General features: G+C 41.4%; 2 protein-coding genes across 2 annotated transcripts; one reads left to right on the plus strand and one right to left on the minus strand.

Annotated features, from left to right (window-relative positions):
- The first annotated feature begins 866 nt into the window (after positions 1–866).
- Positions 867–3,738, plus strand: LOC143348284 (guanine nucleotide-exchange factor SEC12). The gene is made up of 4 exons (XM_076778329.1): positions 867–1,389; positions 1,497–1,876; positions 1,949–2,643; positions 2,715–3,738. Exons 1-4 carry the CDS (start codon positions 1,252–1,254, stop codon positions 2,798–2,800), a joined length of 1,299 nt encoding a protein of 432 aa, XP_076634444.1. The 5' UTR covers positions 867–1,251; the 3' UTR covers positions 2,801–3,738.
- A 5,393-nt stretch (positions 3,739–9,131) lies between these two features.
- On the minus strand, positions 9,132–27,755 carry Verm (LDLa and CE4_CDA_like_1 domain-containing protein vermiform). Its single transcript, XM_076779088.1, has 6 exons — positions 27,469–27,755; positions 24,969–25,101; positions 20,395–20,525; positions 13,412–13,561; positions 11,511–12,433; positions 9,132–9,549 (listed from the first exon to the last, which is right to left on the minus strand). The coding sequence occupies exons 1-6, from the start codon at positions 27,539–27,541 to the stop codon at positions 9,316–9,318; spliced, it is 1,644 nt and encodes a 547-aa protein (XP_076635203.1). The 5' UTR covers positions 27,542–27,755; the 3' UTR covers positions 9,132–9,315.
- Between the last annotated feature and the right edge of the window lie 126 nt (positions 27,756–27,881).

The following is a 27,881-nucleotide window of genomic DNA, read 5'->3' on the forward strand; positions in this document are numbered from 1 at the left end:
CGAATTATTACATTATTATCTTGACTAATATGAACGATGACAGTTGTTTAATTCTCTTTAACGTAATAAACATTGACATCAAATGTGTAATAAATAATTATTTCCTTATCCGGAGTAAATGATTATGGCACCTTTGTTACAGTCAAATGAACCCCTTCTTTAATCGTCAGTAAGAACATTTGATTTATTTTTTATTTGAAGACAAATTCTTTTGAAAACTCTTTCAACTTCGTTGGTTGTGCATCTTTTATTGATTGCACTTTTGTTTGTTTCTTCTTTGACCAACGATCGCTGGTCACAGAAGATCTTTATTAATGGAGGGTGGTTGGGAATCGGTCAGGGCGGGTCTCCATTCGCAGCAACCTCCACGTGGTGAGACCTGGGTAATATTATTTAGCGTTTAATTAATAATCGTATCACTTTTAGCTAGGTAATGCAATTATTAATTAAAAACTAAATAATATTAGCAAATTGGCTGCGATCCGCTTTGCATAGGTCATCATAAATATAGAGCTTCTTCGCTAGATTATTTTTGATTCTCATCGATTCATCAAAGATTCTAGAGTATTGTCACAGACGAGGTATACGAATAGATCTTTCACCCAATGTATTTTTTTAAATGAATTTCAATCCCTTCCATAGTCAATTCACATATATTTACACACTACAGCTGTTTGCCTATCAACACTAATTCAGTGAATAGTTTCTCAACTGACCGCTATCCATGAGAAGAGGTCGCTAAAATCACCTCCGAATTTTCAGGTCGGTATGGCAGTGAGATTGGGCCACGAAAATCCATAAGATGAAAGGTCTACTCGTATATCTCGTCTGTGACGTGAACGTTTATTCCTTCCACCCCCATCCGTTGGACAAAATATAGTTTATAATCCCGTCTGTGAATAAGGTGAAGTTCACCCTTCACCACAATGGTGTCTTCGCTTGGAAAAAGGCGGTGTAGTCATCTTGTGGTGTGTATTGGAAACAGAGCACGAGATTGAATACGTGTTCATTGCTGTTTTGTCGTCTGTTCCGCGTAAAGGGTCGTGTCAGTGTTCGTTAGACGTGCTGGGAAGATCCTTGGACGTTGTACGATGCTCGATAAAAGCGCACGTTTCGTTACGTGATGGGGAAATTCAACGGGTGCCTGGTTTTCTAGCTAGTCACGGTCCTTGGCTATCAATAGACACCTGTCTATACGGTAACGACGAAACCGAGAACGTTCGCGTTGGATAAGCGGCTGTTCTGCCCGACATGCCTCCCAGAAGGAACAACTGTGGCCTTCTGGCCAGGGTGAACTTTCCCTTGTACACGCTGCAGATGATTACGAGCAGGCATATTCTCGTTGGTGGCGGTGGAGGTTCTTCGAAAACAGGGGTGGCTAATGGGTTTGTAAGTATATTTATTAACCCTTTTCGTTGGTAAAAAGACACTTTGGCAACTAGGTTCCAACTTGGAGGGAAGGAGTCAATATTGAAACCGGTTGTATCGATTTTCAGGAAATATTCGAACTGTCTCACGATGGATCTCAGTTTGTCGCGGAAGAAGTAACCAGGCACGAAACAGGTCCCAGCGTTGTAATGAATTGCACAGCTTACACGGATGGCAAGCGAACGTGGATCGCAGCTGGCCAGGAGAGTCACTGTCAGTTGTACAATGTGAATACTAAAGTGATAACCGTAGAGAATGGAAAAGTTATCGAAGGATCCAGCGACAGTGCCAAGGATGGCCTCAGGCAGAGGAAAGGTACGGAGAAAGCAGAGGAAAATGTTACTTCGAAGGAAAGGATAGAGGAAATTAAAGATGATAATTCCAATATCGAAAGCAAGAAGTTACAGTTGAAAGTAAAGCCAGCCGACAGTGTACAGACTGATTTTAGGTAACTGTTTCCTGTAACTCTGTTAATAATTGAACGTTTTTATAGTTTTCTAACGATAACTTTTGTCAACAGTAAGGATGAACCACTCCAGAGGATCGTTAGAATAAGTTTGAATGGAAAATTTATGGCCACCGGTGGTACAGACTGTCACGTGAGATTGTGGAAGTTCCCACAGTTACGTAAACTCCACGATCTTGAAGCTCATACGAAAGAAATCGATGATATAGATTTTAGTCCGGATTGTACGCTGGTCGCGAGCATCGCGAAAGATGGTAAAGCTTTTCTGTGGAATGTGAATAGCGGTACCAAAGACAAGGAGTTAACTTGGACGCCTGTGGATGGTTTAAAGTATATGTACAAAAGGTGTCGGTTTCGGAAACTGGAGGAGGAGAAGTCGAAAGCGCAGCTGTTCATGCTGTCCAATCCGGTGGTCGGGAAGAATCCTAGTTTCCTACAGATGTGGGACACCGATTCCGGAAGTATAATAAAAACGGTTCCGTACAAAGAAACTTTGTCCGCTCTGGCAGTGTCGGACGACGGGAAGTTCGTGGCTGTCGGCACGATGTTCTCCGGCAGCGTCGACATATACGTTGCGTTCAGTTTGAGGAGGGCATTGCACGTGCCTGGTGCGCACAGTATGTTCGTGACTGGCCTAGAATTCTTACCAACTAAATTGGACGGTCTCGAGATCACCAGTAATACAGAAACTGCTGTTGTTAGCATTTCCGTGGACAACAAAATCTGCATACACAGCATACCGTTCAGACGTGAGTACCTTTCGCAGTTCGAACTAATTTTTCTTTTTAAGGAAACTTCTAAAGGTGACTTTTTACTGCAGATACACTGCCATTCTGGTTTGTCATTATAATGATCATTCTGAGCGTGTGCGGTGCGTTCATTTTTTGTAGTTATCTCGGGATATGACCCGGGAAACATGTTTTTGAGACTATCCAGAGAAGCAGTACATTTTCCAGAATTCAGTAAGATCGGATCGGACATCGAAGTTTTTCCACATGCCTTTTCTAGGTCGTAAAAATTATTTATAGCGTGCGAAGAGAAAGACGTAGTCCGTTAAAATTTTTCGTGATCGTTCGTAAACGTATGTGCACGATTTCGGTGACGATACACACGATTGTCTGCTATATCTTTGCCAGCAAATGATCGAGGTCGCGTATATAAACGAATTTTTAAGAATCTCGTTTATTTATGCGATGTCGATCGACACGAGGTGTTGCTGTGATAAACACTTACGCTACACTAGACGAACCACTCGATAAACATTACTGTAAATAGATATTTTGAATTAGATTTTTTTTTTTATTTCCAATGGACTGTTGTTGCTCAATGCTTTCCTTCGATCATAAAATGCTTTCCACAGTTTGAGACTAATTTTCAGTGGTTTGTGCGCAGAACGTTCGACAGAATCTTCTGGCTATTGCATTTATTTAATTTACTGTCTATGTATCATATTTCCATGTACAGCAGAAGGTAAACATCAAAGCGTAACACTTTATGTACATTCTTTAACGTTAAATATGTCTCCATACATTTTTATTCCATTAACTTTCGTTATTTTTTTATCGATATTTCTTAAGAGAACTTTTGAATTCATATTTCGTTCTTAGAAAGACGTATTAAGGTTAACTCGTTGCGTATAAATAGGAAATCCACGCGTCGCACGGTATTTTAGCATTTCCACGTGCGTTATAATTTTTCATAGTATGAGAGGTTGCCATAGAAGAAGTATCCGTTTTCAGAAGTGTTTCACCGTGACACAAATCAAAGTTGTACAACTGGGTTGTGTATAAGGCTACGAATATGTACATTTGTTAATGAAATAAAGATTCATGATAAAATTTGAAGATTGCGTTCATTTTTTCGAAAGTTTACGTCTCAGTTTCATTTTTTTGGGATGTGTTTAATGATTAAGGAAACGAATTGCTCGATAGAAGAGAAATATCTAGCCGAGTATTTTTATTAACTCGAAGATCGTGTGCTGTTTAGGAAGTGGTCCAGATTCTAGGAAGAAAGGAGTGCTTTTCGAGAAAGGTATTGTAATCAATATTATAATAACACAAAGGAACTGTTTGCAATATAACAGTAGAGGGAAAATGTTTCGTGCTTTTAACCCTTTCTTGTACTTTAACGAGTCTGACTCGCGGACAGCAAATCACGATCGTGATTGAGTTTTAGTTCCTGTCAATACACCATAAGAGTTGGCGTTCTTATAAGCTTCTTATAATCTCTGTTACAAATCTCAGTCTGGTCTGTTTACCGCCTATCGTTTGGGCCCGGATCAGAGATGCCAGATTTAGCTTGTTATTGCCAACGATAGATGGCGCTTATTTTTTGACCTCAAACCCTCTGGTGCTAAAAAGCCCAAGTTTGTCGAGAAATTCATCTAGTGTGGACGATACTAACTATCCCACGACAAACTTGGGCGTTTTAGCATCAGAAGGTATGAGGTCGATAAAAAAACGCCATCTAGCGTTGAAGGTAACGAACTATTCCACGACAAACTTGGGCATTTTAGCACCAGAGGGTTTGAGGTCGAAAAATAAGCGCCATCTATCGTTGGCAATAACGAACTATTCCACGACCACTGCAGGTATTTCTGATAATGTATAACGATTAATACTTACTACTGCATGCCCCTACAAGTCTCTGCTTGCCTTTGCAGGTTTCTGCTTGCCTGTGCATGCCTTTGCTGGCCTCTGCTGAACACTGCTGACCACCCCTGATGCTTCTGACAACATATAACGCTTACTACTTGCTACTATTCGCCTCTGGTGATCTCTGCTTGCCACTGCTGGCCTCTGCTGACCACCGCTTATATTTCTGGCAACGTACAACGATTACTACTGACTTCTGCTAACCTCTGTTGGTCTTTGCTGATCTCTGTCAGCGTGTGCTTGTCTCTGCTGAACTTTCCTGGCCTCTGTCGAACGCTACTGACCACTGCAGGTATTTCTGATAATGTATAACGATTAATACTTACTACTGCATGCCCCTACAAGTCTCTGCTTGCCTTTGCAGGTTTCTGCTTGCCTGTGCATGCCTTTGCTGACCTCTGCTGAACACTGCTGACCACCCCTGATGCTTCTGACATCGTATAACAATTACTACATGCTACTGTTCGCCCCTGCTGATCTCTGCTTGCCACTGCATGCCTCTGCTCGTCTCTGCTGACCGCTGCTGACTACCTCTGATGCTTCAGACAACATATAACGCTTACTACTTGCTACTATTCGCCTCTGGTGATCTCTGCTTGCCACTGCTGGCCTCTGCTAGCCCCTGCTGACCACAGCTGACCACCCCTGATGCTTCCGACAACGTATAACGATTACTACTTGTTACTGCTTGCCCCTGCTGGACTCTACTTGCCTCTGCATGCCTCTGCTAGCCTCCGTTGGCCTCTGCTGACCGCTGCTGACCACTGCTGACCACCGCTTATATTTCTGGCAACGTACAACGATTACTACTGGCTACTACCACCCTCTGCTGACCTCTGCCAGCATCTCCCGACCTAAGGTGGCCTCTGCCAACATCTCCCGACGTCAGCTGACCATCGCTGACCATCGCTGACCATCGCTGACCACTGCTGACCGTTGCTGACAAATTGTGACACGGTGTAATATAATATAATATGTTTATATGTATTAAAGTGTTGTATAATGTAAATCTATGGCAATAAATGATATGATTTCAAAGAATTCTATGTGTTCTCATCATTTTTACCCTTCTTTTCCTATCGAAATCATTCCCTTAGTTATAAGACACTCCGAATCTATTAAAATTTTCTAAGTTCCCCAGAAAGATTTCAAATTTCCCGCCGCCAGGAATTTTTGCGAATTCCTGGAAATGACGTCATTTCTAAGAATTCCTGAAATTACGTAATATTACGTAACATTACATAATTTTTGCCGAAAAATTCCGGCCGCGAGAAATTTTCAAGAGCTATTACGTAATGTTACGTAATATTACATAATGTTACGTAATATTACGTAATTTTAGCCGAAAAATTCCGGCCGCGAGAAATTTTCAAGAGCTATTACGTAATGTTACGTAATATTACGTAATATTACGTAATAACTTTTTAAATTTTTGCCGAAAAATTCAGGCCGGAATTTTAGCCGCTGCCTGAAACTTCTTGGAAGTTTCAGGGATTCCGAGAAGTTTCAGGGCCGCCGGTAAGTTTCAGGGATCCGAGAATTTTCAGGAATTCTTAAAAATGACGTCATTTCTATTTGGAGAGGGAAAGAGGGGTAAAAAATGATGAGAATATATAGAATTCTTTGAAATTACATTATTTATTGCCATAGATTTACATTATACAACATTTTAGTACATATAAACATATTATATTATATTACCTCATGTCACAAGTTGTCAGGAACGGTCAGCAGTGGTCAGCGATGGTCAGCTGACGTCGGGAGATGTTGGCAGAGGCCACCTTAGGTCGGGAGATGCTGGCAGAGGTCAGCAGAGGGTGGCAGTAGCCAGTAGTAATCGTTGTACGTTGCCAGAAATATAAACGGTGGTCAGCAGTGGTCAGCAGCGGTCAGCAGAGGCCAACGGAGGCTAGCAGAGGCATGCAGAGGCAAGTCGAGTCCAGCAGGGGCAAGCAGTAACAAGTAGTAATCGTTATACGTTGTCGGAAGCATCAGGGGTGGTCAGCTGTGGTCAGCAGAGGCTAGCAGTGGCAAGCAGTGGCAAGCAGAGTCCAGCAGGGGCAGGCAGTAGCAAGTTGTAATCGTTATACGATGTCAGAAGTATCAGGAGTGGTCAGCAGCGGTCAGCAGAGTCCAACGGAGGCAGGTAGAAATCAGTAGCAATCGTTATACGTTGTCAGAAATATAAGCGGTGGTCAGCAGAGGCCAGCAGAGGCTGGGAGAGGCTAACAGTAGCCAGTCGTAATCGTTACACGTTGTCAAAAGTAACAGGAGTGGTCAGCAGCGGTCAGCAGAGGCTGGGAGAGACTATCAGTAGCCAGTCGTAATCGTTATACGTTGTCAGAAATTCCAGGAGTGTTCAGCAGCGGTCAGCAGAGGCCAGTGGAGACCTGTTGACGGGAAGTCGGATATTAGTTGTTCAAGAGCGAGAAGGGAAGTGTGAGCCTTTCTCTCTCGACTCCCACGAGACGATCTGAACTTACTTTGGGTGTGAGATGTGACATAGTGTAAGAGAGCACCTTCGGTGCCTTTCTGGCATCTCTGGCCCGGATTGCGACGATGTGTCCCTCTATTGGTGGTCTTAAGGAAAGTGCAAGGAATGTTCTTGACTTTTTTCAGCGAATGAATCAGGACTCGCGAAAAGGAATGTCGTCCGAAATCGAAAGGCGCCTTCAGCCACGAAGGGTGGGACAGGGGACGGAGGGGACGAGCCAGAAATGACATTTTACGAGCTCAACGTTGGCGCCTGTCGATGGCTCTCAAGGCGGCGGAGCGCGTATCATCGTTTCGGAATAACAAAAGTGTCGTTCGATGGAAAGTTATCGAGATTGAGGGATCTTGTTGACTGAAAGCAAAAGTCATCTCGTTTGTGTAAAGATGTCGATGGAAATGCAACGTGTTTGCAGTAGTATCAAAGTGGGACACCACTTACGAAGACACCATTGTCGCCATATTGTTTTCTTCTGATGTTTATTTTCCATTTATTTACCCAAAGATCCCTGTCTTTCACTGCATCAGTAGAAATCATGCAAGTGCATCTACCGTGAAATACGCGCGTTAAATGGTCTTCGTCCATATTCAATTGCGATACAAAGTGTTCGCCCACTCCTGGGAAAAATTTTAATGGGCGATTCTAGAGGCTAAAATAAGACGCGTCGTAAATAAAAGATGTCAAAGGTTCTCGTTCTTTTCACTTTTATCGCGTTTCGTGAAATTTTGCGAGCGTCCATTTATATATTCTGCGAGAGAAAATGTTAAAGAAGTATCGCGTCGGAATTTGTGAAAGCGAGAAATAGAAATCTAAATGAGTTCTTTGCTTCTGAAATATGTCGAGGAACCCTACTATTAAACCTCGAATATTTATCGCGAGGATTCCTGTTGATTATAAATTGTTAAAACAAGCAATTGCATTTTAAAAATCTTCCACGATTAGACTCGACGAAGGAGGCAGAGGAGGATCTGTCGGGTCGCGATTTCGTTCTCTCTTTATTTTCGAAAAATTTTTTTATTCAGAAATATTTTACGGGTTCTAAAAATTATTTTAAACTCTCGCGCGCCTCTTAACTGCTAAAACGTTCAACCAAGGGTAATCCCGGCGCCACGGAATCCTTACAAGCGTTCTCAGACGACGTTTCCACGGAACGATCGATCATTCGCCAGGATATATGCGCCGAAAAAAAAAAAAAAGTAGAACATAAGGACTAAGGGATCTGGGAGGGCAAGGATACGGTGGTTATGTACAAAGTTGAGTGTCCTCGCAAAAGGATTCGCTCCATTCCCTCGAGGAGAGAATCCCTTTCGTACGCAATCGACGACGGAAACGTTTCGCGAACGTGAACGCTGGAAGAAATCCTGACTGCAAAAAGAATCGACTCTCGTCGAAGATCGTACGCCAAAGATAGAGAAAATAATTTACTTATCATTCGAACGCTCCGTCATCCATCCTTCGAGAGGTCGCGAATTTTTAACACGTTTCTAGAATTCTAGGTTTGACATTTCCTTTCGGAAGCATTCGTCGTTAGTGACGGGACACATTTAGTAACATCGATACGTATACTCGAGCAACGTGCGGAGGTGTCGAACGATTATCGAAATAAGATGGCGTCCGTATGGGTAAGACGTGCTCGTTGACATTTCCTGGAGTATCGATATAATGCAAGCATCAAGTATCGTCGAAACCTCGACGGGATAACTATGCAGCTGATATATTATTAGAGGTGTCGATAATTCGAACATGACTTCACGACTACCGATTAATTTATGGAAATAATTAAACGATGTTGATTATATCGATACGATAGTCTTGACTTCGATCGATCGAAGACGAAGACACTTTTTAATAATTTCTTTCGAGCGTTTCGACCACTATGGTGCTTTTCAGTAACGAAAAAATAATCCAAAATTTTGTCATTGGGATTACGGAATTAAATACTTTCGTCTACGAGGATCATAAAAACAGCGGTCGAAACGTTCGAAATAAATTCGAAGGGAAAGTTTGTGACAAGATTAAAAAATTTCAATTACGTGTATCGAGGGTATCGAAACGCTCGACTCCCGTCGCTGTTTCCAATCGATTCTTGCAAGTCGATTCTTCGAGTATCGAGGCACGTCGAGATTTGCGCGTCAGGATTCGACCGGAGATTCGAGAGGGGAAGTTCGCGAGACGTTTCCCGCGCGTTTCTCTTCAGGAAGATCGACCTCAATCGCCGTGCGTTTCATCGAAGTCGCGCGCCACTCGATCGATCGATTATTCACGGGCGCGATCGCTCATTTGTTCGCGGTGAAACCGTCGCCGGTCGGGTCGAGCAGCCACGGATAATAATTAGGGCACTCCATGCAGGTGAACAGACGAAGGGTTTCTCCCGGAAGTTCCCTGGTGGTCAATGGACAGGCGTTTGGAAGGGAACAGTACGGTTGTCCCTTCTCGTCGCAGGTCTCCTTCCAGTCCTGGAAGTCTCTCAAAGCTGACAGCTCGGTGGGCGTCTGCATCCACTTAATAACCTACGAATAAAATGGAATTGTGCGTTGGATTAGGTCTGGGTTTTAATTTTGTATTTTTTCTTTTTTGTTTGCTTTGTATATCTTACGACTAATCTTTAAGTCGTTCTCATTTTGCGTTTTATACAGAGTGTTCGGCCATCCCTGGGAAAAATCTTAATGGGGGCTTTTGGAGGCCAAAATAAGACGAAAATCAAGGATACTAATTTGTTGATAGAGGCTTCGTTAAAAAGTTATTAACGTTTTAAGTTCTGCACATAATGAATTTTTTTCTCGAAACTGGTTAGGATTTCGAGGGTATGTCTATCCACCAAAAATGATTGTTATCGATCCCCGCAATCGAAAATAATTTTTCCAGAACGATTTGAAATTTTTTAATTTCGCCGAAAAATTTATCCACCTACTCGAATTTTTTTCTCGAAAGTGGTTAGGATTACGGAGGTATGTCTATTGACCAAAAATTATTGTTATAGATCCTCCTAGCTAAAAATAATTTTTTTAGAATTAATTGAAAATTTTTTTTTTCGTCGAAAAATTTAGGCACTTACCCCCTTCGATTTTCCTTAAAAATTCGTTTTTGATTTTTAATAATTTCACTCGATGTCCTACAGAAAAGTTGTTTAATACTTTTTTGTAGGTACCTATGGGCTCTACTTCGGAAAAAAGTTTCATTGAAATATATTCACAATTGTAGGAGTTATGGCTGTTTGAAAATTGGACCATTTTTATGGGGGTTTTCTAACATTACGGGGCCAAGGAACAACCTTTCGAATATTGTTATAATTGCTACATATTTTACACTAAAATACGCGGCGTTTGGCTTTTTGAACATTAAAATCGTCCAATCCGTTCAGAAGTTATGACGTTTTAAAGATTCACATGAAAATTCAGTGAAACATATGAATGGTATGGTCAGACATTATATTTTCGGTAAGGAATTTTTTTCTCGAAACTGAGCAGGATTTCAGGGATATGTCTATTCACCAAAAATGCTTATAATTGACCCCTGCAACCGAAAATATTTTTTCCAGAACGATTCGAAATTTCTGAATTTAATTGTTAATAACTTTTTAACGAAGCTTCCATCAACAAATTGGTATTCTTGATTTTCGTCTTATTTTGGCCTCTAGAATCTCCCATTAAAATTTTTCCCAGGGGTGGTCGAGCACCCTGTATAAAATTTGTAATAACTAGTCTCGTAAAAATGGCGGTTTCTTGGAGAATATCGTACGCGAAACGAAGCTAAAACAAGTAATTTCCGATGGATCACGGTAGTCGATCGAGGGAGCTTACGGATTTGAAACTCCGAGCGAAAGAGCGAGAAGGAGAAAGAGGCCCTATCGGTTGGCTAGATTGGAAAATAAATCGACGCAAAGCGGGATAAAACCACGGTTCGTGGCTTGATGAATCACGAACGAGAAACGTCGTGATGCGGGCGGTATTTAAAACGAGAAATAAATTGGAATAAGCTAAGCTAAGCAGCCGTAATAACAGTTCCAGTAACGAGAAATCTCTCGTAAAACTGTTCTCGCGGGTTTTAAAGACGAAAGCATCCAGCGGCAAATTGAAACGAATCGAAAATAAAATCTTACAACGAGTCGAGCGACAAATTAGACGAGCCTTTGAATCTTTGATTAAAAATATTTTTTTTAAACGTTTAAATTATTAATATCGAAGTAAATACCCTGTATAATATCTGAAAGAAGCTTCAATGAAATTCGATGGAAACAAATAATCTTTGACTAGCCATTTTTTCTCGACTCTCTGTAGCGTCATCTGCCGTACTCGCCACCAGAGGGCTACGCTCTTGTCTCTCTCGCAAACGTTCCTACAGACCTTCCGTTCTATACATATATACGCTCCTCGATCGACTATACAACATCTTGACGTGCTAGAAAGCCTTACTGACGAGTCCAGCAAGTTTTCTATCTTTCTACGATCTCGTTCGAAGAAGAATAGCTCACCTGGACCATGGTGACGAAGTACACGTCGCTCCTGGCCAGCATTTCCTCGATGAACTTGATGAGCTCCTCCCTGTACTCCTTCTTGCTCTTCAACCAGGACGCGTGGAAGTGGAGACCCAACGGCGCTCTGTTGCTGTTGAAATGCCTGTTGAAGTTGTGCCTGAGCAGCCTGCCGAACTGTTCGCCCGACTGTATGTTGGAACAAGAGTCCACCATGTGACAACCAGGAAGGGACTCGTCGAAGGTCGGGTCGTCCCTTCTGTCCAGCTCGTTCATCACCATTTCCCAGACCGGATGCGACCTGGACGGGCAGTTCCCGCCGTTACCGTTGCACTTGTGAGGCATCCTGAAGTACAGAGTGTACGGCCAGATGGGCACGCGGCCCAGAGACGCGGTGATGGAGGCGTCGTAGACGAAGAACTGGTCGGCCATCATCTCGAACTGCTTGTTACCACCGACTCGTAGATAAGGAGCCCTCATACCGATGATGGAACCGTCGGTGATGTTGGCGAACCTCTCGATGATCAGTCTAGCGCCAGCCATCTCCGCCAGCCAGTCATCGTAGCTGCCCTGGGTCCAGTACTGGGGATCGTCTTTGTGGGTCAGGGAGAACACGGAGATCTCGTGACCGCGTCGATGAAGATCCTGGACCGCCGAGTAATTGGTGTACTTGTGAGAGACGAAGAAGGTGCCCCTGATCTGGCAACCGTTGGGATTCTGACGTTGACCGTTGAAGATGTCCTCGTAGAGGTCGATGTTGTCGACGTTCACGGCCCCGTTGAAGGTGATCGTGATCATCTGGGGCACCTGGGAGGGCTCGATGTTTCCGGGGATCCTGGTACCGTCCGCGGAACAGTAGCAGTCTGGGAGGGCGCATTGGGTAGGGTCGCAATCCGGTGCACGGTTGGGGTCAGTCTCCACGGCTGTAACAGGAGGAAACGATAAGCTATAGCATTGAGGTGATGTTTCAAGGATCAGATTACTGCTACTTAAGCTAAGGTTGGGTTTTGATATGTGCAATTTGGACGACTGAGGATGTCCAGGTCAAGGATTTGATCTGGGTCAGTTTCAGTGACTGCAATAAGTGACGATAATGACTGATTTGATTGCAGCGATGCTTTAGAGAGTAGATTACTGGCACCTACATTAAGGTTACCCAAGATGTTGGGTTTTGGTATGTACAATTTGGATGACTGAGGATGTCCAGGTCAAAATTTTGATTTGGATAAGGTTTAGTGACTGCAATAGATGATGACCATGAGTTACTTGCTAGTTTACAGATCTAGACTGACACTGTTTGGGCTGGATCACTAGTAAAATCAGGGAGTGGGGATTTTGATGTTTATATTCTCGATAATCAAGAACCTTTCGTAAGTCAAGGTTTGGATTTTCACCAATTTCCCACGGTAGTAGTAGTGGGAGAGAGACAGTAGTTCTTCAGTGGTTTTTAGGTCAAGGTTAGTGTGACGTTATGTACAGTGGTTTGACTCGGTCCATGGGTCTAGGATCCTGTAACTTCACGTAGACTGGGGCAAATCAGAGGATCGAGATTCGACATTTGCAATACGACGGTTATTCTTTAAACTCAACACCTGTACAAAAATTGGAGAAAAACGATATCAAATTACACGAGAAAACTCAATGGAATTCGTTTTGAAACTACAGCTGCGCCATGTACCGCGAAGGCTAACATGAATTTTGAAGAATTGGCGCGTAATGCTTGCGGTAAATGTAACCATCGAAATCGCAATCAAGTATAATCGCAACAAACGCGTGTGTGTTTGTCTAATAATCCCAAAGGTGTTTGTCGAACACTAAACCGACGAGATGCAAATTAGACTTTCGTTGGAATGGTTGTTCAGATGATGTGGCGTAGGATGACGAGTTATAGCGATACTTACTGCATGCATTCTCGTCGGATTCGTCCTTGCAGTCCGGTTTACCGTTGCAGAAGAGCTCCTTGTCGACGCATTCGCCGTTACCGCACGACAATTTCCCTTCGGGGCAGACCGGTTCGTCGGTCCTCAGGATGGGCAAGACCTTACGTGGCTCTGCAAACGTAATCCTCATTAACGGGCCGGTTCCCGCGGCCTTACGGCCTCGATGTGGCAACTGATACTACTGGGCCCATTCGACGTTTACCCACAGCTCGCGAACAGGGCCCGAATTCTACTTTTACTTCGCCAAATTTTATGTACACAGAGATCGATACACACAGCGGCGCAGGAACCAACTACTCGGACCAATGCTGGCCGGGTCGCGCCATTGGGACGAAACTAAACCCACAAAAACTATACCACGATACCCTGAAAGGCCACTAAAAATATTTCGAAAACTGTTGAGACCTTACGATTTTAAAAACACTTCGTCGATCCTATCTTTACGATTAGCGATTAAATTTTCAAGCTTGAAATTATTTAACAACTTTAACTGCTCTATTATCGACGAAAACACGAAGCCTGCGTTTTATAAAAACAAGATGGCGTCAGGAAGAGTCGTCCCAATGGCGTAATCCGAGACGATAATACAATTGTCAACCCTTTGTGGACAGTCTCTCGGACGATTTCAGCGATCGATGTATTACTATAATAATTCGTGACTAGTATATTCAAAGGGTTAAAGTTGCTACTGTGCTGAATTAATTATTCACCCAAGTCCAAAGCTACGGGGGTACCTCGCCAACTCAAGTATTAAGTACATCGAACTAATTACGTCTTCTAGGACGAGTTACGTTTCTGTGTAGTCTAATATGTACACGCGCAAACTTTACATATATGTGCGAGTCGTTCGACGCCTTCACGATTGTCGAAGCTGACATATAATTCTATTACGTTAGACTATTACTGAAACATTGATACTTTCTGTCTAATAAATGGGTGTTGGTAATTCAATTATTTTGTTTTATTTACTATTGGATTAGCGACACGTTATCAGTCGTGAAAGCGCGAACGCGTATTCGAATGGTTTCCATTCTACGTTCCTACGCCACTGTCTCCAAGTCACTTTGTCGTTCGACGAACAGTACTTTCGTATCTTTCCCCTTCTCTCGAGAACATATTTCTCCGTTTCGCGAGGCCCAGCGACGGGAGGATGCAAACAGACCAGCGATGGGACCAAACAGAAGCCCCTGCGGAGCTTCTTTGATCCATTGGCGTCTCCTCTCGAGATCCTCGACGGAGGAAAACGGAAAGCGAAACGATTCGCTGGTTGAATCGGCCTTGAAGGACCCGTTCCAGGGGTGGAATCGGCGTTTTCCACGGATTCCCCTGGCCGAGAAACCTTCAAGATCGTTAAACGCATCGGAATTCGAGAGGGAACGTGAGATCGAGGATCGACGATCGATGCCCATCGCGAGGAGAGAGGCGCGGGTTGTTTCGTTGGCTCGCAGCGATTCGCACGCACGGTGAACCCGTTGTGGAGACACTCAGGCGTGTTGTAAATGAGAGAACAGAGACACATGGATGTAGACAGCGATGGACGTTTAGAAAATGGCGAAAATATAGAGGCAGCGGAGAAGAAGAGGGAGGCGATTTTAGATGATTTCACACGCACACGGAGAACACGCGGATGAGATTCCATTGCTCCGATTTAACTTAAATAAAATTTATCTAACAATTTCCTTTGTAATTTATCTCCACGTCAGTTCGATATTGAAAAAGACTATACGTTAAATAAACATTAAACATATCGTGTATATTATTTCTTGCTATTCGAGTTACTATATACCGTGGAAGTATTTATAAGTTCGAGTATTACTTTCCCATGAATGTCGTGGTACGAAAAGAAACCGGTTTCCTTTATTCTGTGTCGATACGACGGTAATTACGATGTTCCATAAATATCGTACGAGTTTCGAAAGACTTTCTCGATGTCTGATACGTACAGAAACAGAATTTCCGAGTTTTGTCGACCCCTTCGATCGAGAAACGCTCGATATTACTCGTTTACAATTTTAAAACAGTTTCAGATTCGCGAACATTTCGATACGTTTTATATTTTTCGCTAAAAACGTTTAATTTTATACGTAACCTTGCACGCCTGTAATATATACCCAGAACAACTTTCACGAATCGCATGAAATATACATCCACTCAATACTCTGAATTATTCCAACGAGAATCAGGCGATATTTCGAGACAATTAATTTTTATATCTTATATTATATTTTTCAATACGATTATTTATGGATTTTCCTTTGATTCTACATTTCAAATCGGAGCAATAAATTTCACAGATTCAACAGATCCTGCAAGTATTCTTCGACGACAGAAAAGATTATTTAAAACTTCACCGTCTTCAGAACATACGATAAAATACAAGAGATTGAAAAAAAATACTGAACTTTTCCCATTGTCCAAGAATACTTTCTCGAGTCTGTCGAGTTTACCACTAATTGAGGGGAAGAAGTCGAGAAATGCTAATTCTGGCTTCGAGCACGATTCCGACGACAGTGACAAAAATGTCGGAGATAGCGATGAAAAGCCTTGAAAGATGCGCCAACGAGGACAAGATGAGAGACCCCGAAGGAAGAGCGTCTCCGCGCGAGAGAAAATTAATGATCGATCCGGAGGGGGGGGATTCGAGCGGCGACGGAGAACGAGCCTTGGCTGAATAACGAGAAGTTCTCGTAAGGAGGCCAGATCGTCGAAGCGAAACCGATCTAGATGCAAAAGGTAGAGCGAGACAGAGACAGAGAGAAAAGGGAGAAAAAGTGACAGACAGCGAAACAGAGTATTATAAATTAAAGAAGAAATAAAAAAAGAGGAGAAATAAGGTAAAAGAAGCGCTACCTCGTACCTGGAGCGATCGCGGGGAGAAAGAATCGCGTACGTGTGTAGTAATGCATACAGAGTGCGAGCGAGTGAATTTTATCAAGCTGAAAAGCGATTGCGTGGCAGCGTCGGACGCGATAAACACGATACCCGTTCGTTAAAACCTGGAGATTGTGTTTCCCAGGAAAGTTCCTTCGTCGTCGGAATAAATTTTGCAAGATGTCGTAACGAGTCGTGCCTTTAATTATCAAGCTTTTCATTTCTGTCCTTGTTCGACGACTTCTGTTTCGATATTTACCCATTAAATTTTAAAAGTGAAGGGAAATTCGAAAATGTGTTCTTTGTATTTGCACGAGCTTTTAACGTACTATTTTCAGCACGGAAATTATGCGCCCGAGGGGTTAATAAATCAGTATTCAAATATTGACCCTCTGACCGCGGGGCGACGTGGGAATCGCATTCTGAAATTTTAATCAATTCCCGCGGGGAATGCTGTTATTGCTCTCGTTTGTCGCGGCGTATTTTTGCCATTTTTAATCCGTGAAACCCTACGCCCTACGCAAATTTCAGAATGGAAATAAAATTTCCCAACATTTTTTCAAATAAAAATGTCACAAGATAATATTTTTTTCATAATTCTTCATCTCAGCAAAAAGTGTATAAAGTTTCGTTTAATTTAGAAACTCTAAAATACCTAAAACTGGACTAGATTTCTTATAAATTCTTACATTGACAAGTCTGAAATATACCCCGCGATAATTTATTTTCACCAGAGCAATTTCGATTTTAACCTTACGCTTTGATTTAAAACTGTTAAATAAAAATTTCGAGAGCCTAGGGACGCGTGAAATTAATTCGAAAGCGGCACACAGCGCGGTGCACTCCCCCACTCTGCATTTTTCGTATTAAAATTCGTCGTTCAGCTAACCTCCGCGGATGCAAATAATTGCGTTGGAAATAAACAATCATGAATTACAAAATTTAAACTAATTTCAATTAATCTTTGGTATTCGCGGAGAACCGAATCGATTTATTATAGCTTATTCTCGACGATACGAAGCTAATCCAACATGGCGGACAATCGACCCGCTTCCCAGCATCCCCCGGTCGATAGAATCGATCGAGAATCGTGTTTCTCAATGTCCCGGCACGACGGTGGCACGCAGTTACGTCCAGAAAGCAATTTTCCCGACAAGCCCTCGTTAACGAACAGCAGGGAATCTCGCGGCGTGGAAAGTGCGTATAATATTTTCACGGTTGTTAGTCGAGCAAGGTGAATCGATAGAGTTGCGTGAACTGGCGGCAGGAAGAGGGCTTCGAGGTGAGTACGAAACTAGGTTAAAATAATTCGAGACCGACTGAGCGCTCCGAGCTTCTCGTCTCCGCGCGTCGCGCTGCACTTTCGCTCAAAATCGAAACCAGTCTTTCAACGTTGCGTATCGAAAGTGGCCAGACCGGAGATTACAGGCGTCTCGAAAGCGACTTACGTGGTACAGTATCGTTCATAATTATTCCAACGGCTCCGCCGTGTCAGGTAAAAACCGACGATTATCGACTCTTTCGTACCTACGATTCAGCACCGATTCTCGTTAATTGACTTCTTCGAGCGAGTTTCGCAACACCGAAACGCGTTAATTTAAAGCGTATCTGTAAAAACATAACCGTGATACGTTAAAAATATCGATATTAAAATGTCGTGAGCGTATATGGTACTCGTTATCCGAAGGGTGCTCGTTATCGGTAATCGGTATTACAGAAACTCATTCCTCGAGATAAGAATAAAACTTTTTTAATTATACCAGGCGTCTCGGAATTGTAGACGCGAACTTTTAGCGTGTAACTCGAGCAAGCATTGTTTATTTGTTTAATAAATATCAATTGTACGATTTATTTATAAAGTTTCCGAATAAATATCGCAACTGTGGTATACAGGGTGTTCGGCCACCCCGGGGAAAAATTTTAATGAGAGATTCTAGAGGCCTAAATAAGACGAAAATCAAGAATACCAATTTGTTAATTGAGGCTTCGTTAAAAAGTTATTAACGTTCAAAGTTTCACCCTTTCCGAATTTTTTTCTCGAAAATGGGTAGGATTTCGGGGATATGTCTATTCACCAAAAATGATTGTAATCGACCCCTACAGACAAAAATATTTTTTTTAGAACGATTTGAAATTTTTTTTTTTCGTCGAAAAATTACCCCCTGTCGATTTTTCTTAAAAATTCGTTTTCCATTTTTAGTAATTTTGTTTGACGCCCTACAGAAAAGTTGTCTAATACTTTTTTGTAGGTACCCATGAGCTCTACTTCAGAAAAAAGTTTCATTTAAATATATTCACTATTGTAGAAATTATAGCTGTTTGAAAGTTGAACAATTTTTTTGGGGGTTTTCTCATTTTGCGGGGGTCAAGGACCAACTTTTCGAATATTTTTGCGATTTGTACATATTTTCTACCAAAATACACGTAGTTTGCTTTTTTAAACATCAAAATCGTCCAATCCATTCAGAAGTTATGATGTTTTAAAGATTCCCATGAAAATTCGGGCAGACATTTTTGGTTAGAAATTATATTTTCGGTAAGGAATTTTTTTCTCGAAAATGGTTAGGATTTAGAGGGTATGTCTATTGACCAAAAATGATTATAATTGGTTCCTGCAATCAAAAATAATTTTTTTAGAACGATTTGAAATTTTTTAATTTTGTCGGAAAATTTCACAGCTACTGAAATTTTTTTCTCGAATGGGGGTAGGATTTCGTGGATATGTGTATTCATCGAAAATGATTGTAAATGACCCCCGCAACCGAAAATAATTTTTCCAGAACGATTTGAAATTTTTTAATGTAATCGTTAACTTTTTAACGAAGCCTCCATCAACAAATTGGTATTCTTGATTTTCGTCTTATTTTGGCCTCCAGAAGAATGTAAACGATTCTAAAATTGTTTGAATTATTTTCAAATTAATTGAGATACAAAAGTGCATTAAAAAAAAAATTATTGATCGCGTTTAAATGCTGCTATTAGATAAACGGAAGTTCAGGGCGCCGAAATAACTCACGATTGCGATTTCTGAGAGCAACAGGCGCGTTTCGAAACGGATTATTATTCATCTTCGCCCGGCAAAGAGGTTGGCCGAGTTTAGAAAGCCGCGATTTTAGAATCGGCCAGCGCCGTTCGACTAATTATGAACGTGGCCGCGATGCGGTGCATTTTCACTCGGCGTTCTAACAGCGTAACGGTTAGGGCACCGTAACGGGGCGAAAAAGAAAATGTTACAAAGTCAAAAGCATTAGTTGCTCGCGTGCGTTTAGAAAGTACAGGAAACCCATGTCGATTCCAATGAAATATGCAACGATACTGGACGAAAGAGAACCGAAAGCTGAGAATTGCGATCTCCGGCTACGATGTAAGCTCGTTTCGCGGGGGAGACGCGACGAGACGAGAAGAATCGTGGGGTGGATCTCGATGATACGGATAGTAGTGAGTTAGTAGAATTACGAACTGGTGCGTGCTACGTTGCGAGTCTACGAAGGAACTGGAGCTTCTCCGAGTCTCTCAGATCTGTTTCTAACGTCCTCGGATCGAGGATGAGGGATACAGATCGGGAACAGACGCTCTTTCCCGCGAAACAATGCGTTTATAACTCGATTTCCGGGGTCTCAAAATTGTTAAATTCTAGAACAAGAAAATAACGATAAAAAGTTAGGGAATCCTTCGTCGTTTCACCACGAATCAAATAAGAAAATAATGAACCCAGACCTAACTACAAATAAAATAAGATAATAGTAAACTCTCAAACAAGAAGCTTCTATTTATTAGGAGGATTCTTTTTCTTTTTTTATTTTGAAAACTGATAATAAACGCATTTTCGAGGGGAAGAGGGCTCGAGAAGCGGAGATAGAAGTCCCCAGTTCACCCTGTTCGATCGACTTACTCTCGAGCTTGTCACAGTTGGTGACTTTGCCCTTCCAGTCGCAGGTCTGTTTGTCCAAGTCAAAGGCCAGTCCGCTGGGGCACGTGATTTGCTTCAGGCCGGACTTCGTGCACCTGTTCGAGCGGGACAGAAAGAAAACAGGGCGTTTTTCAGTCAGATGGTCTCTGTTAACGATGCTTACTCTCGAGCTGGTCGCAGTTCTTCACGTTGGTCTTCCAGTCGCACGTCTGCCTCTCGATGTCGAACGCCAGACCCGTTGGACATCGCACGGTGGCCAACCTGGTCACGCCGATCTCCGTCGCTTTGTCGCATCTGTGGTTCATTCGTTTCGATTTTGTCTAGATCGAGATTCTCGTTTCGAAGGTTCGCGTAACGGGAGTTATTTCGATTTTTATCTCGATAGGAATCGATAGAAATTGCTATCAGAGAGTCCCAGGGGAAACGCAAGGTTCTGTTAAAGTAACTAGGCTGGGCTATAGGTGTCTTTTGAGATAAATTTTTGGGGCACAGTAAAATTCCGATTATTCGACATACTCGGAACTGGGGTGGTCAAATAGCGATGGGGGTAATTACCAACAGGTTACAGAAATTAACACAAGAGGAAATGAGACAGAAAATTAAGTTACAGAAACATTTCTGGCCACATAGTATATTTTCGGTGAAGAATTTTTTTCTCAAAACTGAGTAGGATTTCGTGGGTATGTGTAATAACCAAAAATGATTCTAATTGACCCCTGCAACCAAAAATATTTTTTCCAGAACGATTTGAAATTTTTTAATTTTGTCGAAAAATTTGTCCACCTACTCGAATTTTTTTCTCGAAAATGGTTAGGATTTCGAGGGCATGTCTGTTGACCAAAAATGATTCTAATTGACTCCTGCAACCGAAAATATTTTTTCCAGAACAATTTGAAATTTTTTAATTTTGTCGAAAAATTTGTCCACCTACTCGATTTTTTTTCTCGAAAATGGTTAGGATTTCGAGGGTATATTTATTGACCAAAAATGATTCTAATTGACCCCTGCAATCGAAAATATTTTTTTCAGAACGATTTGAAATTTTTTAATTTTGTCGAAAAATTTGTCTACCTACTCGATTTTTTTTCTCGAAAATGGTTAGGATTTTGAGGCTATGTCTATTGACCAAAAATGATTGTAATTGACCCCTGCAACCGAAAATAATTTTTCCAGAACGATTTGAAATTTTTTAATTTTGTCGAAAAATTTGTCCACCTACTCGAATTTTTTTCTCGAAAATGGTTAGGATTTTGAGGGTATATTTATTGACCAAAAATGATTGTAATTGACTCCTGCAACTGAAAATATTTTTTCCAGAACGATTTGAAATGTTTTAATTTTGTCGAAAAATTTGTCCATCTACTCGAATTTTTTTCTCGAAAATGGTTAGGATTTCGAGGGCATGTCTGTTGACCAAAAATGATTCTAATTGACTCCTGCAACCGAAAATATTTTTTCCAGAACAATTTGAAATTTTTTAATTTTGTCGAAAAATTTGTCCACCTACTCGATTTTTTTTCTCGAAAATGGTTAGGATTTCGAGGGTATATTTATTGACCAAAAATGATTCTAATTGACCCCTGCAATCGAAAATATTTTTTTCAGAACGATTTGAAATTTTTTAATTTTGTCGAAAAATTTGTCTACCTACTCGATTTTTTTTCTCGAAAATGGTTAGGATTTTGAGGCTATGTCTATTGACCAAAAATGATTGTAATTGACCCCTGCAACCGAAAATAATTTTTCCAGAACGATTTGAAATTTTTTAATTTTGTCGAAAAATTTGTCCACCTACTCGAATTTTTTTCTCGAAAATGGTTAGGATTTTGAGGGTATATTTATTGACCAAAAATGATTGTAATTGACTCCTGCAACTGAAAATATTTTTTCCAGAACGATTTGAAATGTTTTAATTTTGTCGAAAAATTTGTCCATCTACTCGAATTTTTTTCTCGAAAATGGTTAGGATTTCGGGGGTATATTTATTGACCAAAAATGATTGTAATTGACTCCTGCAACCGAAAATAATTTTTCCAGAACGATTTGAAATTTTTTAATTTTGTCGAAAATTTGTCCATCTACTCGATTTTTTTTCTCGAAAATGGTTAGGATTTCGAAGGTATGTCTGTTGACCAAAAATGATTCTAATTGACCCCTGCAACCGAAAATATTTTTTTCAGAACGATTTGAAATTTTTTAATTTTGTCGAAAAATTTGTCCATCTACTCGATTTTTTTTCTCGAAAATGGTTAGGATTTCGAGGGCATGTCTGTTGACCAAAAATGATTCTAATTGACCCCTGCAACCAAAAATAATTTTTCCAGAACGATTTGAAATTTTTTTTTTCACCGAAAAATTCAGGCACCTACCCCCCTGTCGATTTTTCTTTAAAATTCATTTTTAATTCTTGATAAACACACCATGGGTGATGTAGTAATACAATTTATTAATAAAAAATAAAATATATAAAATTCCTACGCTTTATTCGTCAACTATTTAGCATTGAAGAATAATCGGATCTCTACTGTATATAGAACAGTTTGAGGCAATTTGGGGTACGAAAAAAATTTTCCTGTTAAAGTTAATTCGTCACTAGCAACAACGTTGCTATAGTCCACATATTAGAGTCGCCCCGTTTAAAGTGGAAAGGAAAGCGCGTGTTTAAATTGAGATTTAAATTGTTCCATCGTAACTGGTACTTAATTGACGATTAATGATGTGACTGTCTAGTTCGATGGCCTGTTCCCATTAGCGCGTATTTTCAGTAAACGGTGAACAAACGTGTTGCGTCAGAAATTGCGTCACACAAAGCGACTGAATTTCCGCAAGAGCATTCCTTTCGTCCTTATACTGCACGGTTTCGATAGCAGTGCTTCCTGTTTCTTGTTAAATTGTCGGGATGAACTATTAATAGATTCTTTGCGAAGTAAACATCCAACGAAGGAAAGAAAGGACCCCGCGCAGGTCTTATGGAAAATGGCCCCCGGTTAAATTAGCTGAACTTTTGAACTTTGGAACTTTTTTGAACTTCCAATGGGTCCAAGCTCGTAAATTGAATCCTAAATACGGGGGATCAAAAGTCAATAATAGTGCGCCTCATTCTAGACTTTGAGAATTCCAACATTTATTAACGGACCTCGTTTAGTGAATATTAGTTAAATTACAATTGCAATTTGGCACCTTTTGTACCTTATGGTACAATGCAAATTGCAATACTGTAAAGCCGTAAAAGAACCATACTTCGGGACCATACCTGCCCCTTGGGACCGCGGACACCTACCCCTTCGTGGTGCACACTGGATAATGCTAATGTCAACGGTGCTTCATGTTTGTACATTGAAAAAGGGAACCATTTTTTACCTTTTTGGCGTTTTTTATTTTGACTCCTGAAGAGGAGACAGAGGGTTAGAGGCTCAAAGGGTAATATTTAAGGGTCCACGGTGCTACTATTGAGTTTTAAGGGGTCAAATAAATGGACACAGTGCTTTTTACACTCAAATATGCTCGAACGTGGTAGTCTAGAATAAGGTGCACTATTATTGACTTTTGATCCCCTGTATCTCCATTGGAACATTTCATCAAGACATAATGAGCTACATCGTATCAAAAGTTCAGCTAATTTAACCGGGGGCCATTTTCCATAAGGTCTGCGCGAGGTCCTTTATTTTTAAACGAGCTAGTTTTTAATAAAATATAGTAAACGCGACTCTGCTGGTAATTAAACATGCTATTACAAAACCTAACCACGATAGTAAAATCTAGCCTCAATTTCCTCTTTCCGTTTAAGAAATAAACACTCATTTGCGAGTTTTTTTTATCAGTTTAAATAGTAACTGTATTGCAGTAGTTTATGAATAATTGAACAATCGCTAACGGTTCTCTCGAATCGAACAAACGGTTGGCAAAGCGTTTGGACAGCATTCTGCAGGATCTCGAAGCAACGTTCCTGTTTCCGTGGACGTTTCTACGTCCTTGAGGACGGAAATACTCGGTTCGTTCGAGTGACTCAGGACACCGGGACCCGTCGTTGTTGGAAGGCGAGTCCTGTATCCGGTATCAGGCTCGCCTTGAACCTTCGAACGCGGAATTCGATCGCAGAAGGAACCGTAGGAATTCGCTTTTCAATCCTCGTTCAAAGTAAATCGCGATTTCACCGTTAATTTCTCGCGTAGACACTGTGTTCTACTTTTGCACGGCACACGGAACCAATCTAAACCCAATTCGAGACACAAAAACCCGTCGAGTAGCGTTTTAAACCGAGAAAATCGTTTGTGATTTTATCATTTTCCTTTCGATTAATTTTCTTTAGCAAGAATGGACAAACTAGCTTTTGACTATAATAATCTGCAGAATACACAGTCTTTACGAGTTTCTTGATATTTATACTAAGTATTTTAATTTACAATTTTTGTTACAAAAGTTTCTATTTGATATTAGAAAGTAATGCGTTTTAGGTTTCGTACAAATATGAGTTTTCTCGCTGAAAATGGCGGAAAGTAAGACTCGAGCAGACTATGGTTTCTCTAAATTATTACTATAACCCTTAAGTGGACTCTCAATCTCAACTGAATTGTTGAACTTTAAAGCATTTAAAGGATTACATAAATTTTCACGATAATTCACTTAAGGGTTAAAAGTAGTGATTTTAACGGTGGAACTTAATTTTTTTTTACGAAAGTAACGAATTTTATTTTATAATTTTCACGTTACGAACATAGTAAATGGTTCAAAGTTTACCTTACGACGTCGCGACAGTCTCCTTCGACGCTCAACCGGAAGTACTCGTCCCCAGGCCTGTCCTGGCACAATTCCTCAGCGTTCGCGTCGATTCCATCGCCACCCTCGTCGTCTTGCGCTCTGACCGGAGTTCCTGGAAAATCGACGAACGAAATCAACGTTTGCGACAGAATATTTCCCAATTTAATTATTTCAACACTAGAACTACGACTATGGTGTATCAGATACGCGAAGAAATATGTAATGCAATGGAAATAATGTTTATTCGTACTCTTGTAGAAAATTATGGTGAATTTTCAAAAATTCCAGTGTTAAATAATGTTCTGTGCGATTAGAAATAGTGGCACGAATTTCAGATTGATAAAAATCGTGCAAATATTTCACGTTCGTCGATGAAATTTCACAAAACGAAGTCGAATGGACGAATGTTTCTTATCTGGAGGGAAGAAAGTGATCTCGGAAAGCAAAGAGACGCCCCACTCTTTCCCTACGTTTCCACCACTGTCAATTACGTACTTTCTATCACCGATTACGTAAACGACTCTCAATTCACGAGCACAATCTCTAACGTGACCTCACAATCCATATATCTCGCGACAAAGATACAATTCACCTCTTGATTCATTTAAAAGTAAAGTAAAAATTAAGAGGCCTGACATATGCAAGATTATTCACCCTTTCCATTTCTAGTCATATTTGATTGAATACCAAACAGTGGAAAATCAAGAATTCAAACGGAAGGGCTGAGAGAATATTGCAAACCACATTTGAGAATTCATTCCATCGTGAAGTGGCTGTCAATTTTTAAAATTGAGAGTTGTAATTCCATTTTGTCATTTTGAATGTTTTATTTAACATTGAAATATAAATATGTTTATCCATTAAAATAGCTAATAACGTATACAGTGCAAAACTCCAACCATCTTAAATAGTCAGTTTAAAGACTGAACGAATTAAACGGAACAAAATATCCATCAGAATCCACGAAACCTGTCCTCTTCGCTTTCTATGCTCGAAAGAATCGTTTCGCTGATCACAAATCGCTAAAGTTGCAACGTCTCCCAGAAAGCTTCGCGAAAGCCAACGTCGAGCGATCGAAAATCGACAGGCGATCGGTTCGAGGCGTCGATCTTTCTCCTCGTTCCGCGTTTCTCGATGCTTGGAAGCGGCGAAAAGTGAAACGACGTGACATTTGAATAAAAAGGGCAGATTCGTAGCGCGGTAGGCGGTCGTTTCGAGATTAGTCGCGGAAAATGTCGCGATCGCTGGAAGCCACGATCCCGGGAGATCGTAAACCGAACACGCCGGGGTCGCTGAACCCCCGTAGAAGTAGAAAGTCTTGGAAATGTCAGGGCAACGAGGCGGGGGTGGGGAGGGAAGCGACAGAGCGGTTCTCCAAAGTAGGTTCTGGTCCCTCCTCGTCCCTCTTCGCCCTTTCGTCGAACATACTGTTCGAGGCTTCGAGCCCCCTTCGTGGATCGTGATCCGCGATCGTGATCGTCGCTTCCGGACGAGCGTCCTTCGCAAAACTTTTAAAACTTTGAGATTGTCTTTCGTGAAACATTAGAACGTCGAAGAAATTTAAAGATAAATTTACTGTTGATCGATTGGAGCTTGTCTAGTGTTTGGGTAAACGATAATTCGGATAAAGAGTGTAGATTAAATAGTTCGACCGGTAAATAATTGCATATGATTTTCGAAGGGAGGTTTTGACGCGATTAGCGTGGAATTAGATGGAGCAGAAACTGTCACAGTGGCGTTACGCTGTCGCGGCCATTGATTGACGCGCCTCGCTACCAGGCGTTGAAATCACCAGACTTTCCGTGGCGCCTAGGCCTGCTTCCACGCGTGCATTATTAAAGTCACACGGAGCTTTCGTATCTTTTCTGCACTGTTGGAAGATACACTCGGGCATTCACTCTCGTGAAACGTTTCAGAGATACGAAGAAACAGAAACTGCGTTGAACGCGAATTATTTGGACATAAGGGAAACTGAAAACTGGAAAGTATTGTTTTCTATTTCAATCTGCTTTCTAATCACGCTCGAACAAACGTTGCCAAGGTTTGAATATTGCGTAGAACCGGATCGCGGGAACAGAATCTCGCGAGGAAACTTTTAAATATCGAGCACTCGTGGAGAATCCATAAAACGTCGAAAACAACTTTCACCGCTCGTAAACATTCGAAGCTCGATCGTTCCTCTCGGCAGAGAATCATTCTCGACTTTCGATCTCCCGGGAAGACTTTCACTCGTGCCGTCAAAACAAATCCCTCGGCTCACGAAGATCATCGACGACGAAACTCAAAAATCGGAAATGAACGAAAGATGCCATCCAAACGTTTAAACGTCCTACGAAACTTGCGAAAGATACAACGTGGGAACCTCCGTTTTGGAACGCTGTGATCGACGTTGTGAAATTGATCCGCGCAAAATTTGAACCCGGTGGAAACGCGTAATTCGAACGGAGAGAATCAAAGGATGGGAAGAGAGAGTACTCACCGGCAAGCAGAAACAGGGATCCAAGTAGAAACAGGAACTTTGGCGACATGGTGAACGTCGTCGTCGCCGTCATCGTCGTCGTCGGGACAAAGAGCGTCTGGACAAGCCGCGCCCTCTCGCCCCTCTATATGTGCACCACCACTCCTTCCTCTTCGTCGGGGGGACTTTCACCATCTGGATGGTGCTGCCATCTACCCCGTGTCGAAGAACGGGCCCCGATCCTTCCACCGAGAGGGGACCGTTCCTCGAATTCCGCATCGTTTCTGCGTTTCGTGTTTCCTCGTCGAGTAACCTGTCGTTTCCATTAGGTCTTGATGACTTTGACTTTGTCAGATCGAAGGAACAAAGAGTCATCAATCATTGTATATATTGTTATATATATATATACATATATATGTATGTATGTATGATTG

Source organism: Colletes latitarsis, chromosome 11, assembly GCF_051014445.1.
Source record: "Colletes latitarsis isolate SP2378_abdomen chromosome 11, iyColLati1, whole genome shotgun sequence".
NCBI classification, from domain to species: domain Eukaryota; kingdom Metazoa; phylum Arthropoda; class Insecta; order Hymenoptera; family Colletidae; genus Colletes; species Colletes latitarsis.

Bases quoted from the DNA above. Each gene is read 5' to 3' on its own strand.
- LOC143348284 (XM_076778329.1), top strand. From the start codon at position 1,252: ATGCCTCCCAGAAGGAACAACTGTGGCCTTCTGGCCAGGGTGAACTTT. The intron at 1,390-1,496 runs GTAAGTATATTT...ATCGATTTTCAG, and splicing joins CAGGGGTGGCTAATGGGTTT to GAAATATTCGAACTGTCTCA. The intron at 1,877-1,948 runs GTAACTGTTTCC...TTTTGTCAACAG, and splicing joins AGTGTACAGACTGATTTTAG to TAAGGATGAACCACTCCAGA.
- Verm (XM_076779088.1), bottom strand. From the start codon at position 27,541: ATGACGGCGACGACGACGTTCACCATGTCGCCAAAGTTCCTGTTTCTA. The intron at 25,102-27,468 runs GTGAGTACTCTC...TCGATTTTCCAG, and splicing joins ATCCCTGTTTCTGCTTGCCG to GAACTCCGGTCAGAGCGCAA. The intron at 9,550-11,510 runs GTGAGCTATTCT...TTTTATTCGTAG, and splicing joins ACTTCGTCACCATGGTCCAG to GTTATTAAGTGGATGCAGAC.